Source organism: Thamnophis sirtalis, unplaced genomic scaffold (assembly GCF_051295495.1).
Source record: "Thamnophis sirtalis isolate CommonGarterSnake01/CBP01778 unplaced genomic scaffold, rThaSir2_p1.2 scaffold_29, whole genome shotgun sequence".
Lineage (NCBI taxonomy): Eukaryota > Metazoa > Chordata > Lepidosauria > Squamata > Natricidae > Thamnophis > Thamnophis sirtalis.
Window position 1 is genome coordinate 274,235 of NW_028261409.1, and position 18,316 is coordinate 292,550.

An 18,316-nucleotide genomic window follows, 5' to 3' on the forward strand; every position below is an offset into this window, starting at 1 on the left:
CCGCAAAAACAGGTCATAAAGAACCACAGGTTCACGTAACCACCACAGCAGTGGATTCACCACCATGGTCCTAAAGTTGGGGTGTTGATGTTGTGTGTCCGACCCACGGACACACAACCAAGGAGCCAAGGTGGCGCAGTGGTTAAATGCAGCACTGCAGGCTACTGCTAGATTAGCAGGTCAGCGGTTCAAATCTCACCGTCTCAGGGTTGACTCAGCCTTCCATCCTTCCGAGGTGGGTAAAATGAGGACCCAGATTGTTGGGGGCAATATGCTGACTCTCTGTAAACCGCTTAGAGAGGCCTGAAAGGCCTATGAAGCGGTATATAAGTCCACTGCTATATTGCTATTGCTACTTCGTGACTGTCACGAGTTACGAAATGATGGGCAGGCTCCATTACAGCCGTAACTCAGGGACCACCTTCTACCTGAGCAGCAGAGGAGTCGTCGCCCGAAGGAAAACCCGGTTCCTGGTTGGCAATCCTCGGTTGTGCTAACCGAGCGACAGAATCGAGATCCTGCCAAGAGTTAATACCACTTTAGTTAAGGCCACACCTGGAATGCGGCATCCGACTTTGGTGGACGGAAGGTTGAGAGTCTGGAAAAACTACGGAGAAGAACAACTAAGAGGATTAAATGCCTGGAGACGGAAACATATAACGGTTGCAGGAATCGGGTATGGCTAGTCTAGAGAAAAGGAGGAGTAGAGGGGGGCAGCCCTAGTCAACGAACGAGCCCCACCCACCACCCAGGCCATTACAACACGAAACAACAACGGACACACAGCCAGCACCAATCAGCACCAATCTACCAATCATGATGCAGCCACACATCCAATCAATCCACTTACTGAAACAACGCCAGCACTCCACACACCCCACCACCAAGATTTATAGAAAGACGGCAGCTCCAATCACACTTTAAGCTGAAAACACCAGCCTGAGGATGGGGAGTGAAACCTCGCCAAAATGTTGCCAAGACAATCTCAATCTTACACAGGAAAAGCCCTGAATACAACAAGACCAGCATCTATCTATCTATCTATCTATCTATCTATCTATCTATCTATCTATCTATCTATCTATCTATCTATCATCTATCTATCTATCTATCTATCTATCTATCATCTATCTATCTATCTATCTATCTATCTATCTATCTATCTATCTATCTATCTATCTATCTATCTATCTATCTATCTATCATCTATCTTATCTATCTATCTATCTATCTATCTATCTATCTATCTATCTATCTATCTATCATCTATCTATCTATCTATCTATCTATCTATCATCTATCTATCTATCTATCTATCTATCTATCTATCTATCTATCTATCTATCTATCTATCTATCTATCTATCTCTATCTCTCTATCTATCTATCTATCTATCTATCTATCTATCTATCTATCTATCTATCTATCTATCTATCTATCTATCTATCTATGCTGGCCTTGTTGTATTCGGGTCTTTTCCCGTGTAAGATTGAGATTGTCTTGGCAACGTTTCAGCGAGGTCTAACTCGCCGTCTTCAGGCTGGGTTTTGGGCTTAAAGTCTGATCGGAGCCGCCGTCTTTCTATAAATCTTGGTGGGGGTGTGTGGAGTGCTGGCACTGATGTAAGGGAGGAGGGTGATACCGTTGTCCTGTTCTGTGTCTCGGTTTTGGGGAGGGGAAGTCTTTTGGTTGTTTTTTTGTTTTTTGTTAATAAACATGTAAAATACACACACACAAAACCTAGACGTACACCACATTTACACAATACAAATACGAACAGGAGCTTCCTGTTCTTTCTAATAGCAATTATCAATCGATACCGCTCACCTTATATTATTTCCCCTTCTATTGTATTTCATTTGGATTTCACCATTCTTAACCCTCTTATTTTACTCATAACTACTTATTTTTTGAGTTTTGTTATATTCCTTCATCGATTCTTGTTTCTTCCCTCCATCCACCTAAACCATTTATCCCATATCTGGTAGAATTCTGGTTCTTCTTTTCCCTGGATTTCTTGTCCATTTCAGCACAATCCATAACCTTTCTTAATATTTCATCTTCACTTGGAGTTAATTTGTTTTTCCATTTCTGGGCAAAGGCAATCCTTGCCGCCGTAATTATATGTAGTATTAAATACTGGGTTTCATTTTTGTATTTCGCAGACATTATTTCTAATTAAAAAAAAAACCTTCAGGTTTCCATTCTATTTTAACCCCTGTTATAGCAATAGCAATAGCAATAGCAGTTAGACTTATATACCGCTTCATAGGGCTTTCAGCCCTCTCTAAGCGGTTTACAGAGTCAGCATATTTCCCCCAACAACAATCCGGGTCCTCATTTCACCCACTTCGGAAGGACGGAAGGCTGAGTCAACCCTGAGCTGGTGAGATTAGAACCGCCGAACTGCAGATAGCAGTCAGCTGAAGTGGCCTGCAGTACTGCACCCTAACCACTGCGCCACCTCGGCCCTGTTATTGGCTCCAGCCAATTTTTGATCCTTCTCCAAAAAATTTTAGCCTCCTCACAGGTCCACCATAAATGGTAATATGTTCCGTGTATTGATTCGCATTTCCAACATTTTGGGGAGGTGTTTGTTAAGATTTTAGCCAACCTTGTTGGTGCCAGGTGCCATCTTGTAAAACATTTTGTACTGGTTTTCCTTGTATGCAGCTGATAGTGTCATTTTTAAGTTTGTTCCCCAAATTTTTTCCCATTTGTCTAATTCAATATCATAGCCAAACTTCTGCGCCCATTTTATCATTTCTTCTTTCACAATTTCCTCTTCCATTTTATACTTCAGGAGGAATTTATATATTCTCCCTATCATCTTTCTATCTGGGCTTTGAATAATTTTATCCAATTCGTGTGGTTCTGTTTCAATGTCATATAATTTAGTATCATTATTGTATTTAGTTTTGGAGGTAAGTTAGCCAGTCAACTTTCATGTTCTGTTCTGCCAATTCTTCAATTGTTTTTGAATTTCCCTGTCTATCAATTAAGTCTCTTTATCTTAGCATTTATTTCAAATCTATAAAATTTGGATGGGTCGTCCTTTCTGTCGGTTATAGCCAATTCGGGATTTTTACATAGTGGATTTTTTTTATTTTGAGCCATTTTTGCAACAACGCTCTTCTGATTAAATGATTTTGAAAATATTTGTGCACACCGCGTCTAACACGAGTTTGGAATGGCTGCTCCGCTTTCTCGTTCCGTTTCAATTCCGACGAAAAAGCGCTGGGAAATCCTTCAAACCGACTGCACAATCCTTCGGAAGGTCCCTGGGGATGACTGAGATCCGGGGGACACGAAGAGACCAGGCAGTTGGGGAGGTCGTCACTCCTGGACGATTCCGGACCACGCAATGCTCAGCGGCTGTTGAACGACCTCTGCTGCTTGATGGCGGCGGAACGCTGGCGGTGGTGGCATTTTTTATCGATTCTTGGCGCCTGTGATATCTCATGACTCTACCCGCCCGACCTGATGAGCCTTCGGGGACTTTTTTGGACTATCATCACCCTGGAGGGGGTGTGTGAATGACCTGTACATCTGTCGAGGCTGGTTGAATTGGGCGGCTGGCTGTATTTGCCGCCGCCATGGCCCTTCCGGACGCCCCCTCCCCCCTCTCCTTCTCTGGCTCAGCCCTTTCATCAGCGCTGCCTTCTCCCTTCTCCGTTTTTTGCGTGACTGGACTTTTCTCCTTGGTGAGTTCCTTCCTCAGTAAATGGCCTGCCAAGGAGAACTGGGGCCGTGAGAGGGGAGGAGGGGTCTATGGAAACGGGGATGGGCCGGAGCATTCCGGTTACGTTTGGGAGACGCAGGTACGATGGGAGTTTCAGGGCTGGCCATTACCGGGGAAGGAGGGCTCACTATGTTACAGCGATCCCTCGTTCCGGCCCTGAAAACTCAACCCAAGGACCAGGTGGCAAGAGATGTCAGGGCCCTGGTCTCAGGTTGTTGCTGCTAAATGCCAGGTCTGTGATCCAGAAAGCTCCCCTCGTCCGGGACTTAATACTAGACGAGGGGGCAGACCTGGCATGTATTACTGAAACCTGGCTGGGCCGTGAGGGAGGAGTCCCCCTCTCAGAAATGTGCCCAGAAGGGTTTCAGGTGCTGCACCAACCACGACACCAATGGAGGGGTGGGGGAGTGGCAGTTGTCATCCGGAAATCATTAGCACCTCGTGGGATCCCTGCTCCGGAGACTGTCGGGTGTGAGTCCCTCCTGGTGAAGCTGGACCTTGGCGGTCAAGTGGCCTTGTTGTTAAGGTACCTACCTCCCAGCTGTGTTGCAACAGCCCTGCCTTCGCTCCTGGAGTCAGTAGCCAGACTGGCGGTTGAGTTCCCGAGACTTATAGTACTGGGAGACTTTAACCTGTCATCTCTCGGCAAACGCTCTGATGGGGCGCAGGAGTTCATGGCTTCCATGACAGCCATGGACTTGACCCAGGTAATTCAGGGTCCGACTCATACAGCGGGACACACTCTGGACCTTGTGTTTCTCTCGGGGCAGTGGAGATGTGATCTGGAACTGAAGGGCATAGAGATCTCGCCCTTGTCATGGTCAGATCACTTCCTACTGAGGCTTGATTTTCAGAAACTACTCCCCCACTGCAGGGAGGTGGAACCGATTAAATGGTTCCGCCCTAGGCGCCTGATGGATCCCTTGAGATTTCAGACGGAGCTTGGGGAGATACCCGACTCCCTTGCCCACAATCCGACAGAGTCCTTGGTCGCTACTTGGAACAGAGTGGCGGCAGGGGCTCTTGATCGGATTGCGCCTTTGCGGCCTCTCCGCGGTAGTGGATCCAGGAGGGCCCCTTGGTTTACAGAGGAACTCCGGGAGATGAAGCGCCAAAAGAGACGCCTAGAGTGACGCTGGAGGGCCAGTAAATCCAAATCTGACCGAACACAATTAAGAGCCTTTATTAGGACTTATCTAGTGGTGATTCGGCGGCAAAGTGCACGCATTTCTCCGCTCTCATTGCGTCCTCAGAATCCCGCCTGGCCGCCCTGTTTAGGATAACCCGCTCCCTCCTGAAAGGGAGGGATGCGGGTGAACCCTTGCAGGGAAGAGCCGAGGAATTTGTTCAGTTTCTGTCGGACAAAGTCGCTCAGATTCGGACGGACCTGGACTCCACTTGGACAGTACCTGCAGAGATGCCGAGAGTAGGCCTTGATCGGATTTCTTGGAGCGAGTTCCAGCCTGTTACTCCTGAGGAAGTGGACGAGGCCATGGGAGCTGTGAGCGCCTCCACCTGTTTACTGGACCCGTGTCCCTCCTGGCTGGTTTCGACCAGCAGGGAGGTTACACGAGGCTGGCTCCAGAGGATTGTTAGTACTCTCTACAGGAGGGATCTTTCCCGCTACCCTTAAAGGACGCAGTGGTAAGACCACTCCTTAAGAAGCCTTCTCTGGAGCAGTAGAAGTGATGTGCCAGTGCCTGGAGGCTGTCAGGGTCTGGATGGGAGTAAACAACCTGGCACTCAATCCAGACAAGACTGATTGGCTATTGATGTTGCCCCCCTAAGAATGGTCCAGATATTCCATCTCTCAGCCTGGGGGGCGAAACTCTTCACCCCTCAGAGAGGGTCTGCAACTTGGGTGTCCTCCTGGATCCTCAGCTGACATTAGAATACCACCTGTCGGCTGTGACCAGGGGGGCTTTTGCCCAGGTTCACCTGGTGCACCAGTTGCGGCCCTACCTGGACCGGGAGGCACTTCAAATGGTCACTCATGCTCTCGTCACCTCTAGGCTTGATTACTGTAATGCGCTTTACTTGGGGCTGCCCCTGAAGAGTGTTCGGAGACTACAATTGGTCCAGAATGCGGCCGCGCGAGGGATATTGGGTGTACCTAGGTACACCCATGTCACACCTATCCTCCGCGAGCTGCACTGGCTTCCCATCGGTCTCCAAACGTGCTTCAAGGTGCTGGTTGTTACCTTTAAAGCCCTACATGGCTTGGGACCTGGATATCTGCGGGACCGCCTCCTGCCACATACCTCCCAACGACCCATAAGATCTCACAGGCTGGGCCTCCTCCGGGTACCGTCAACCGGGCAATGCCGGTTGGTGACCACTCGGGGGAGGTCTTTCTCTGTAGCTGCCCCGGCCCTGTTGAATGACCTACCCGCAGAGATCCGGACCCTTCCCACTCTCTCGGCCTTCCATAAGGCCACTAAAACCTGGCTGTTCCGGCAGGCCTGGGGCTGTTGACCCCAAAATATGGTCCAGCCCCATTTAGAATGGAGTGCATGGTGTGCTGTTTTTAAATCTGTCTTCTCTCTCTCTGTATTTTATTTTTTGATTTATTTTCTGTACTGTTAGCTGCCCGGAGTCCTACGGGATTGGGCGGCATATAAATGTTATTAAACTTGCAAACATTTTATTTTTATCATCCCATAGGAATGTCTGCCACCCTGCTTGCAAATCATGGCCTTCCAAGGTCAAAATTATTTCATTCTTTAGCTCTATCCAGTCCTCCACCCGTGTTATTGTTACTGCTGATGCGTATAAATCTGGGGGGAGTCTCTCCCTTTGGATTAGGTTGGTAATTGTTTCTCTTTGGAGTCCGTTGGATTTTAATACGTTTGTGAGAGAGTGTAATTCAGTTTTCAGGTGGTCTTTGTCGGCTAGGCGTTTGGTTCTGGAGATGAGGGTCTTGACTACGGAGTTGATCTGTGCAGGGTGGTGATTGGGATTGTGTGTTTTAAGTAACGGTTGGTGTGTTGTTTTTCCCCCCGGTAGATGGTGTGTCCTAGGGGGCCATTAGTTTTTTTGTAGATTAGGACGTCCAGAAAGGGAAGTTGGTTTTTTGCTTCTACTTCCATGATGAATTGTATTTTGGGGTGTGGGATGTTGAGATGTGTGAGGAAGTTGTCCAGTTTTTATTTCCCATGTGGCCAAATCACAAAAGTGTCATCAACATATTTAATCCCTATCTAAAGCCCTATCTAAGGCATATTAAAAAAAAAACAATAGACACACAGCCAGCACCCATCAGCACCAATCTACCAATCATGATACAACCACACAACCAATCATTCCACTTCTGAAACAAAGCCAGCACTCCACCCATCCGATCCCCACCAAGATTTATAGAAAGACGGCAGCTCCAATCACACTTTAAGCCCAAAACCCAGCCTGAAGACGGCGAGTGAGACCTTGCCGAAACGTTGCCAAGACAATCTCAATCTTACACGGGAAAAGACCCGAATACAACAAGACCAGCATACCTACACCCGTGAAAATCTACGAAGATGTAGATATATAGATATAGATAGAGAGATAGAGAGATAGAGAGATAGAGAGATAGAGATAGATATGTATTTAGTGTCACAACCCCTGGTAAGCCCCAATTATGGGAGGAAGCTAACTGCTTCCATTCTCTGTCTATCGGCTCGTCACAAGAGACCATCACGACAGAAACCCAATATTTTTACTGTTGCCTTTGTTACATTTTGTGTTGTATTTGTGCTGATAAATAAATAAATAAATAAAGGGAGACTAGTATAGATCTATTTCAAGCTATTTAGCTCTCATCAGCTAGCCATACCCTTACTGGGATTTGAACCTCTGCTGTATTATATAAATATAGATAGATTATATAGATATAGATATATAGATGAAATAGATGATATAGAAATATAGTTTTATATATACACATACACACACTGTATTTTTTGGAGTATAAGACGCACCTCTGCCCCCAAAAATAGTGTGGAAATGTTGGTGTATCTTATACACCAAGTATAGCCATTTTTGGCCTCCCAAAGCCCACCCCTGGATCCCATTTTTGCAAAAAACAAACGGAAAACTGGCCATTTTTCACAAAACCTGAGGCATTTTTGCCTTCCCCCAGCCCTCGGGAGCACTCTGCAGGCTTCAGCAGGGCTGGGGGAAGGCAAAAATGCAATTTTTGTGAAAAACGGCCCATTTTTCACCCGCTTTTTGCAAAAATGGGGGTGTTTTTGCCTTCCCTCCGCCCTGCTGAAGCCTGCAGAGTGCTCCTGGGGGCTGAGGAGGACAAAAAAATTTTTTTTTCTTACTTACCTCTTTGAAATCTTGGTGCATCTTATACACAGGTGTGTCTTATAGTCTGAAAAATACAGTCTATCATGAGCTAAATTGGACAGCATACAGAAGAGAAAAGGTGGGTGGGTGGGGGAGGGAAACCCCCCGTTTACAACACTATCAGAGGAGTGCAGATTGCCTCATGCAGGAGCCAGCAGCGCCCTCCAGCCACTCGGCCACATCCGTGAGCACATCTGGCTCCTTGTACACTTTTGTCTTCCGGCTACTAAATTGAACGTCTGAATAAGCTACAAGTTCCCTTCCAAGCCTGTTGTTCTGTTGTTCTGTTGAGATGATTCTGGGAAACTGCAAGAGAAGGAAGGCCAATTCGGACTGATTGCAGGAGGGCATTCGACTCCCTGCCACATGACTGGATAATCCAACATCAAAAAAATCCGCCAGCCTATACAGCCTCCTTTGTATGGATGATGATCTGAAGATGTACAGAAAGACTCCATCTGAAATGGAACCACGGCTCAACGCTGTCGATAGACGCGGCCAAGATATTGCAGTGGAGTTTGGACGGGGCAAATGTGCCACACAGGGAAAGATTCTGAAAAGGGCAGCAACCACGATGCCCCACGGAAACAACATCAAAGAGTCTGGATGAAGATGATTACTACAAATAGGCGTCCTTCAAGCTCACAACATCCAGCACGTTGAAGTCAGGAAAGAGATGGGAGGGGACTACATCAAAAGATTGAAGGATCTTCTCCAGCCTTCAGATGTTTTCACCTCCAGCCTTTTTCCTGACTTCAATGCGCTTGACGTTGTGAGCTTGAAGGACGCCTGTTGTCCAAACTCGACGGAGGAAACACCATCAAGGCAAAAAAAACAAAACACCTGGGCAATTCCAGTCATTAGTAGCACAGCTGGAATGGTGGACTGGACTTGAGCAGAACTAAAAGCCGCAGATAGGAAGGCCTGAAAAACGATGACAACGAATCACGTCCTTCACCCTGGCAGAGACCCCGACAGACTCTCTGCTGCGAGAGCCTCAGGCGGCTGAAGAAGAAGAAGAAAGTTCTCTGGAAGAGAAATCCGAAGGGCAGCGAAGGAGATGCAATCAGGCTAGTAGGGGAGGAAAGGCCTGCTGAGTACCGGAGAGAACCGGAAAAAGGGCAGGGGAAGAGGAAGCACCGCAGGGCCAGCACATTAAGGAAATGATAAGCAGGGGAAACAGGTGACACACCAGACCTGCCGATGTCCAAGTGCAGGGAAGTTGGAGGCGGAGGGGCCAATTCTGGCTGCCCAGGAAGACCAAGCCTGGAGGGGGGAAAAACAATGCATACGAAGCCAGAGCCAGAGCCACAGGAGAGCAAGTGCCGTCTCTGCGAGGAAGCTAAAGAAACAGGGGATCAGCTGGTCAGCTGCTGCCAGAAGATCACCCAGGCCGACTGCAGGCAACAGCACGACAGCAACAATGGCTTCCTTGGAAGCCCTGCGGGAAATATCGGTTCTAGGCTGAATCAACAGAGGGAGAGAATCAAGATCACGTGAAGGCTTAAATACCCCTTTACAAGGCCTTAGTAGGGCCACACTTGGAATATCTGCATCCAGTTCTGGTCGCCATGATGTAGAAAAGATGCGGAGACTCTGGAAAGAGAGCAGAGAAGAGCAGCAAAGAGGATGAGGGAGGACTGGAGGCTAAAACAGAGGAAGAACGGTTGCAGGAACTGGGCATGGCTAGTCCAGTGAAGAGAAGGACCAGGGGAGACATGATAGCAGTCTTCCAGTATCTCAGGGGCTGCCCCAAAGAAGAGGGAGTCAAGCTGTTCTCCAAAGCACCTGAGGGCAGGACAAGAAGCAATGGGTGGAAACTAATCAAGGAGAGAAGCAACTTAGAACTAAGGAGAAATTTCCTGACAGTTAAAAGAATTAATCAGTGGAACAGAAATTGCCTCCAGAAGTTGTGAATTTTCCAACACTGGAAGTTTTTTAAAAGATGTCGGATAACCATTTGTCTGAAGTCATGTAGGGTTTCCTACCTAGGCAGGGGGATGGGCTAGAAGACCTCCAAGGTCCCTTCCAACTCTGCTCTTGTATTGTATTGCATCATTTGCCCGCAAACAAGAACTGATGGGACCACAAAATGGAGAAAGTCACAGAAAACAAAGAAGTTAAATTGCTCTGGGGGCTTAGAAGTCAAAACAGACGGGCGCCTGCCACATAATTCCCCAGGCTTAACATTCTGTCGATAAGAAAGGCAAGGAAAGTCTGGATGAGGCCATGCAGCACCTGAGCACAGCAGAAGAGAACGGAAGACCTGGAGAAGATCAGAACCTGCAAGGAGAAACAGAAGGACTGTGGTGAAAGAAAGCAAAGACGGGACCGAGAGTGATAAGGTGCCTTGGGCGCAATCCCAAAACAGCTGGAGCACCACTGGAACAAATTCACCATCAGTCAATTGCAAAATTGGTGGTTTCATTCGGAGCGGCTCCCATCCTGCAACGATGCCCCTAACAGCATCAACCACCCACCTCTGCCTATCCCAGGTCCTTGGGGAGGAGTGAACGGGCAGACAAAAATGCTAAATCCAGCCTGAACATCTGGCTGGCTGTGTGACCCAGAGAGACTGAAACTTCCAAAGAGTCTTCAGGGGCGGCCCCCTGCGACAGTCCGAGTGGGAAGTGAGGGGGAACGGAGGGAGCGGATCTCTCCACCCAGAGGAACCTTGCAAAAGCCAGCTACTCTTTTTTTGTGGGGGGGGGAAGGGAATTGTGGGTGGCAAAGGAGGCACCCATCATTAACCAGTCTGCAAAGGGAAGGACCACCCCAGTCAGACCCAAGAGTGGGGGGGGGTCCCTGGAGACAGACGTTCTGCGCCCACAGCCCCTCCGTCCTGGTGGGGCCAAGTCTGGATTAAATAACAGAAACACAGAGTTGAAGGAGACCTTAGAGGTCTTCTAGCCCAACCCCTTGCTTAAGCAGGAGACCCTTTAGCAGCAGCCGTGGATAACCTTTTTGTTGTCGTGTGGCAAAAGTGTGTGTGTGAGCACACTAGTGCGTGGGCCTGCGCCCATAATACAATGTCTGCTCGACCCCCCCACGTGCCCTGCCCCCCTGCACATGTGCATGTGACCCCCCCACCGTGTTCCCTCCACCCCCACGCTCCCCCGTGCATGCGCATACGACCCCGTGTGCCCCCCTTGGGGCCTCGTAGGCCTCCCTGCAGCCTCCTGGGAGAACAAAATGGCCCAGGGGGGGGCCCCCACACACACCATGTTCCCCCTACTCCCACGGATGCACGTGCGTCTCCTGTATGTGACCACACGCATGTGCGACAGAGACCCCAAAATCAGTGGTGGGCGGTGGAGCTGAGCTGGGGCGATGGCTGGCATGGCTGCCCAGAGGGCCCTGTGTTCCACCCGTGGCGCAGGTGCCATACATTCGCCATCATGGCCCCCCGTATCGTTTCAGACAAACGACCGTTCAATCTTTTCTTGAAAACCTCCAGGGATGGGACACCGACCCACAGCACATTCAGAGTCACAGACCAATCTCCCCTGCTGAATTCAGATTATAAAATATTTGCCCCCAAAGGCCTGGCAGTGGGCCGTGGCCCAGGGGTTGAAAGGCCCCTGTTCTACGGGGGGGGGGGGGTGTTTGGCGCGGGAGGGTCATGTATTTCAGTCTTTGGCGTGGCGACATCTGTTGAATGTCAACGGTGGGCTGTTGGGCGCCCAGTTGGTGGCAAAGAGGGTCGGTGGCCTGACGGTCTGTGGAGGAAATCCCCTCCCCCGATGCCTTCCACCAGCGAAGCTCAGAGAGAATTGCCCACTCCCTGCCCAGGGTACATCCCCTCCTTCGGAGCCCCGGCCGCACACGGGAAGGTGCCAGCGAAGAGCCGGCAGAAGGCGCAGCCTTGTCTGACCCCAATTGCAGATGGCAGGTGCAGCGGCTGAATTGTCAGAAAGGAAGCGAAATTCTGATTGAAACGGGGGAGACCACTTTGCAAATAGCCCCCACCATCCCTCACTCTAGAGCAGGGAGTCTCCCGGCTGGGCGACTTGAAGGCTGGTGGACTTCAACTCCCCGAATTCCCCAGCCAGTGGAAGCCCCCCAGTCTTAACGGAGCCACGTTTGGAGACCCCTGGCCTAGCAGGAGGACGAGGGGAAACTGGAAGAGCCACATTTACAGTCTGCACCCATCACACACAGACAGAGTGGGTTCAAGCTGGAAGCAGAGACAGAGGGAGACAGAGAGAGACGGAGGGAGAGAAAGGGATAGAGAGATAGGGAGAGAGAGGGGGGAGAGAGAGGAGAGACAGAGAGCGGGAGAGAGAGACACACACAGACAGAGAGAGATGAGAGAGAGAGAGCGGGAGAGAGAGGAGAGACAGGGAGAGGGGGGGAGAGAGAGAGAGAGACAGAGAGAGGGAGACACACACACACACACAGAGGAGAGAAACAGAGTAGAGAGACAGGAGAAAGAGCGAGGGGGAGAGACACAGACAGAGAGAGAGGAGAGAAACAGAGACAGGAGAGAGAGAGAGAGAGGAGAGAGAGACACACAGACAGAGAGAGATGAGAGGGAGAGAGACAGAGAGAGACAGAGGAGAGAGACAGAGGAGAGAGGGAGAGGGGGGAGAGACAGAGGAGAGACACACAGAGTGAGGAGAGAGAGAGGAGAGAGGGAGACAGGGAGAGACACAGACAAACAGAGAGAGACAGAGGAGAGAGACAGAGAGGGAGAGGGAGAGGGGGGAGAGACACACAGAGAGAGACAGAGAGAGACACAGAGAGGCAGGAGAGAGAGAGGAGGGAGAGAGGAGAGAGGGAGACAGGGAGAGAGACAAACACAGAGAGAGAGAGAGAGAGAGAGAGATCGAGAGATCACCCTTGATGGGTTGAGAGATCAGAAGCCGTAAATCCCACTTCTTCTAAAGCTTGCCTGGATATATCTTTGCTTTTCCTGCCAATAATTTGAATTTTACATGGGGCTCTAAGTCCTGGAATGCTGCCCCCCCCATCTCTTTCAGTGGGGGTGGGGGAAGTCTGGGCATGAAAGCCCCCCCCCCCCGAAGAGGGGAAATTAGCCACTGAATTTTGGAGATTGATGCTAAATCTCGGGAAATGGGTGGAGGTTGTAGCAGGCTGGCAAAATGCCCCCTTGCGTAATCCTGGAGGCCCGTTTTGTGCCAGAGTGGAACCACTGGTGAGGTTGGGATTTTAGAATAGAATAGAATAACAGAGTTGGAAGGGGCGTTGGAGGTCTTCTAGTCCAACCCCCTGCGCAGGCAGGAAAACCTGTAATATTTCAGACAAATGGTTATCCAACATCTTCTTAAAGACTTCCAGTGTTGGAGCATCTGCAGTTTCTGGAGGCAAATTGTTCCACTGATTAATTCTTCTAACTGTCAGGAAATTTCTCCTTAGTTCTAAGTTGCTTCTCTCCTTGATTAGTTTCCACCCATTGCTCCTTGTCCTCCCTTAATTTTCACTGAGCGCTCAAACAATCTGGACTTTTTAGGTGACTGGAGGCTAAAACAGAGGAAGGAGGGTTGCAGGAACTGGGCATGGCTAGTCTAGTGAAGAGAAGGACCAGGGGAGACATGATGGCAGTCTTCCAACATCTCAGGGGCTGCCCCAAAGAAGAGGGAGTCAAACTTTTCCCCCAAGGCACCCGAGGGCAGAAGAAGAAGGAGCAATGGGTGGAAACTGATCCAAGGAGAGAAGCAGCCTGGAACTAGGGAGAAATTTCCAGAACGTGAGAACAGTTCACCAGGGGGGACAGAGGCTGCTCCAGAAGAAGTCCTTCTGGGTGCTTCAATGCTGGAGTTTTTAAGGAAGGGACTGGACAGCCATTTGTCTGGAATGGCCCTTGGTGGATAAAGCAGAGGTTGTGGGGAGACGCCTAGCCTGAGCCTTAATGGGCAGCCAGTGGTGGGCTGCAAGGAAAAGGAGGAGGAGGGGGGGCGATTCAGCTGAGGAAACATATGGGGCGGGTTGGGGGTTGCCAGTAAGGGGGAAGGTTGGGGGTTCGGAGGAGGCCCCAGGGGGTCCTGCATCAACCACAGGCTGGGCACCCAGTTTCACAACCCTTTGAGTTGTGAAGGCCTGGAAGCTCGGCGGGAGGAGGAAGGGGCTACTCGGTGTGTGGAGGGGAATTCGCATCCTCGGAGGCAGCAGCGGGCCAGGAGAGCCACAACCCAGCGTCGAAGCCCCCCCAAGAGCCTCCGATCTCCGTTATAACCAGCCGGGAAGGGAGCAGAGCTGCCGCCCCCTTTCCAAGACCCTCCTGGCTTGTCGGGAAGGGTCCCGCGGGGAGCGGCAAGAAGCAGCGGATCCCGTCCCGTCTTCCTCGGGGCCGGCTCGGCCCTGGACAGCGGCGGTGTGGCAGAGCGGCTGGAGACCGGCGTCGGGCGGGCGCAGCGAGGGCTCCGGGGCAGCTGGAAGGCCAGAAGGAGGGCGTTGGCGGGGCGGATCCGAGCGCCTGACGGATGGCGCGGCGGTCCTCCCTTTCGCGGTTGCGGACCCCGTGGGGAGCCCGAGGGAGGGTAGTGTCCCCCCGCGGGACAAGCCGGCGGCCTCGGGCTGGCCGAGGAGGGGCGGCGTCGGGAGCGCGCCTTCGACTTCGCCCGCGTGCCGTGCTCCAGCGGCGGCGCAGCTGGTGTTGCGGAGGCTCGGGACGGCCGGCCGGCCTTCGCTGCAGTCTCGGCTGCCCACGGAGGAGGAGGAGGAGGAGCAGAAGCCGGAGCCCGCGAACGGGCGGGCGGGCGGGGGAGGGTCGGCAGCCCCCGCGCATCACCCGAACCGCCGCCGCCGCCGCCTCTTCCCTCGCCGCATCCTCCGCGCCAGAGAGGCGCAGGCGGCGGTGAGCTAGTGAGCGGCGAACGGCAGGAGGGCCGGTGCCGGGGGGCGCTCGCCCTCCCTCCCTCCCTCCCTCTTCCCGGGCCGCCCCCGCCTCTTCCTCCCCCGCGGGCCGGTCCTTGAGCGGCGTCGGCGTCGAGGGACGGAGCGGCGGATGAAGGCAGCGCCATGTCCTATGTCCCCTTCCGAGGTAGGGAGGGCGACCTTCCTGGGCGCGCGCGCGGCTTGCGCTTTTCGGGCGGGGGCGGCGACAACCGTCTTGGCTGGTGCGGCGGGCGGGCGGGCGGGGGGGGGACGGCGGCCAGGCCCCTCCCTCGGCCGCGGGGCAGAGCCTGCCGCCCGGAAGTTGGAGGGGCGACGCTGCCCGCCCGCCCGCCCGCTGCCGCTCTGCACAGCTCCGGCGCGGGGCGGGCTGCGGCGCAGGGCTGCGGCCGGCGGCTCCTCCTGGAGGTTTGACCCGGGTCGGGGCAAGAGATGCTGCGCTCCGCCCCGGGGATTCCGGCGCGCTCGGGCCTGGCGAGGCAGGTGGGAGCCAGCTGGGAAAGGGGTCCTCCGGCCGCCTGGGGACTGCGCCCTTTCCCACGCTCGCGGCTGGCCGGCGAGGCCGCGGGAGAGAAGCATCGTGGCGCTCGGCCAGCTGCGGCCGGATGGCGGCCTCCGGATCCCGGGAGAGATGGTGCGCTCTGGAACCCGCGCCCGGGCATCTGGGCGCTCCGGCCTGCCGTCGGCCGACCGTACCGGCGGGGGGGGGGAGGAGGGGGGAGGCGGGGGGGGAGCCAGGGCGACCGCGCATTCCCGGCCGTTGTACCCGCCCTGGCAGCTGCCTTCGCCGGGGTCGAGGCCAGCGCCTCGCCGCGGCCTCGCCTCGGGCTCCCGGAGGCCCCGGGGCGGCTCCGCAGCGCCAGCCGCGACCAGATGCCCGACTGCCGGGCCGAAGGGGGCACACCTGGTGGCGGAAGGGGCGGCCGGGTGTGGGGCCGGGGCCTTCGGTGCCAACCCTGGGAGGGGGCTGCTTCTCCCGCGGACCATCCCCTCCCACGTGCCGCGCTTGGGGGGCGAGGGCAGCCCGGGCGGAGGGGCGGCTGTGGGGGAAGGTGAGACGTCCCGGTCGGGCCAGCTGAGGTCGGGGGGGGGGTTGACGGCCGTCCAGTTGTGGCCCACCTCCGTTCCTGGCGCTTCGTCACGGGGGACGGCAGGTTTCTTCCTACCCCGAAAGGCCTCTCCCCCCTCTGCCCCCCCCCCGCGAAAGGGGGTCACCTTCCCCCTCCCCCACCCCCGGGCTTCGCAGGAAAGGGCCTGGGCGGGGGCTCCGGACCCCCCCTCCTCCTCCTCCTCGCCATCGGAGGCCTGCGAGCTCTCTTCGGGAAAGGGAGGGGGCGTGATGTTGCCAGGCAACCCCGCTGAAGGATGCTGGGGGGGGGGGCAGCTCCGGCATGAAGCACCTTCTCCGAGATCTGCACTGCAGGAACCCTCCCCCTCCCCCCCCCCGTGGCTTCATTCCCGAGGCAGCGGGAGCCTCTTCTCCCCATTTGGGCTCTGGGGGGGGGGGCGATCCTCCCCGTGTCCTCAGCTGGAACAGCCGCCCGGGCCGCTGCTCTTCGGGAGGCGCAGGCAGCCGTCCAGCGGGGCAGGGGCGCGGGGGGGGGGGGACGACGCTTCTCTCCTGCACCGGTGCCGGAAGGGAGGCGGGCCGTCCCCAACCCCCCCACCCCTCCCGCCTGTTGGGGCTCTGCAGCCCTCTTCGCCGAGCGGCTGGCCCTCCTGCCGGCTCGGGCACCGCTTCAGGCCTGGAGCCTCGCCGGGGCTGCTCCGCACGGCGCCTCCGTCGGTAGCCGCGGGGCCCTTTCCGGCCGGATCCCCTTCAGGAGATGCGTTTCCTCCCGTTGCCTGGCGGCCGCCTTGCTACACATTTGCATGGCAACAGCGGAGGGAGATGGCGAAGCCTGCCTGGGGGGGGGGGGGGGGATGGATGGAGCTCCACTTTGGGGAGGGGGGCTCGGGTTCCTTTCGGGCGAGGCTCCTGAGGCCCCAGGTGGTCCCTGCAGAGGTTGGGGAGGGGGAGGCTGTGGGGGGCCTGGGCTTCCCCCCCCCCCGCCTGAGGCTTCGGCTGTGCTGGGAGGTAGAGAGCTCAAATATTGGACCGAGGCCCCCTTTCCCCCCCCCCCAGAGGTCCCAGGCAGTTGGCACAGGCCTCCCCCCCCCCGTCCTCTGCCCCATTCACTCTCTGGTCAAGCCTTCTGGGTGGGCAGCTTTTCCATGGGTACGGCTGGGATGGGATGCTGGAGGGGGCCAGGGACTTCTGCTCCCCCCCCCCGTGCCTGCTGGAATGAGGGTCTTTCCCCCCCCCCCCCGTGAGTGATGCGGCTGTCCTACCAGCTGTCCTGGGACGACTCGCCCTCAGAGGGTGTCTCCGGCAGGCCAGCCCAGGCCCCCTTCCAGGTCCTGCAGCCTCCGGGGCCTGAGAAAGGGGCCATTGGATCGAGGGGGGGGGCTTCTGCGTGGGGGACCTTGCTTCCCCCCCCCCAGAAGCTCTTCCCTTTGGGAGACTCCCTGCTGGGCTTGCTGACACCCAGTATCGGCAGTGGGGGTGGGGCGGAGGAGGAGAGCGGGGATGGTTGTAGTCCTCCCAGTTGGACTACAATGCCCATCATCGGCCCAGAGGCTTCCCTGAGCAGGAGGAGGCCTTGCTCCCCTCCTGGCTGGTTCAGGCACAGAAGCCTCTGCACCAGCAGCCACCCAAGAAGGGACACAGGGCTATAAATACCCCCCCCCCCGGAAATGAAAGCTGTCAATCAAGGGGAGCCAGGAGGTTCCATGGGAGCCCCAGGGTGGACCCCCCCCCGTCCTCTCCCGGCTGAGGGCCGGCAGAGAAGCTCTAGGGCCCTGGGGCCAAGACGGGCAGAGTGGGGGGGGCAGGCGTGGGGGTCCTTGGTGCCCTCCGTGTCCCCTGGCCGGCCTCTCACGACCCAACTAGGGAACCTCATCAGTCCAGTTCAACTGTCCCCCTCTAAGGGGAGAGAGGTTGGGGAAGCCCCTCATCCCCAGCCAGCAGGTGGAGGGGAACTGCAGGCTCTCTTCTCCAATGCCAGGGGGGGCTCTGGGTGGGACCCCCTGCTAAGCCCCTCAGCCTTGTCAGGATCCAGCTGGGGTTGCCTTTGGCCATCCCCCCCCCTCTCTGTGTGTGTGTGTGTGTGTGTGTGAGTGACCTGGGCCTCTGCTTCTAAGCTCTGCCTGTGTGAACATCGCCCCCCCCCTCCGCCCCCCCCGCCCTGCTTGCCCTCTGCCCCATAGGAGATCTTCTCGGCTTATAATCACACCCCAAGTATCTGTTGCTAAGTGAGACAGTTATTGTGAGTTTTGCCCCCTTTTACGACCTTTCCTGCCCCGGCTGTTAAGCAAATCAGTTGTTAAGGGAGCAACACAAGTTGT

General features: G+C 54.6%; 1 protein-coding gene across 1 annotated transcript in view; it reads left to right on the forward strand.

Moving 5' to 3' along the window:
• The first annotated feature begins 14,988 nt into the window (after positions 1 to 14,988).
• Positions 14,989 to 18,316, forward strand: part of SYNGAP1 (synaptic Ras GTPase activating protein 1) — a 31,025-nt gene continuing 27,697 nt past the window's right edge. Inside the window, 1 exon segment of the mRNA XM_087703172.1 lies at positions 14,989 to 15,077. Coding sequence (XP_087559298.1) covers positions 15,056 to 15,077 — 22 coding nt within the window. The 5' untranslated portion in view covers positions 14,989 to 15,055.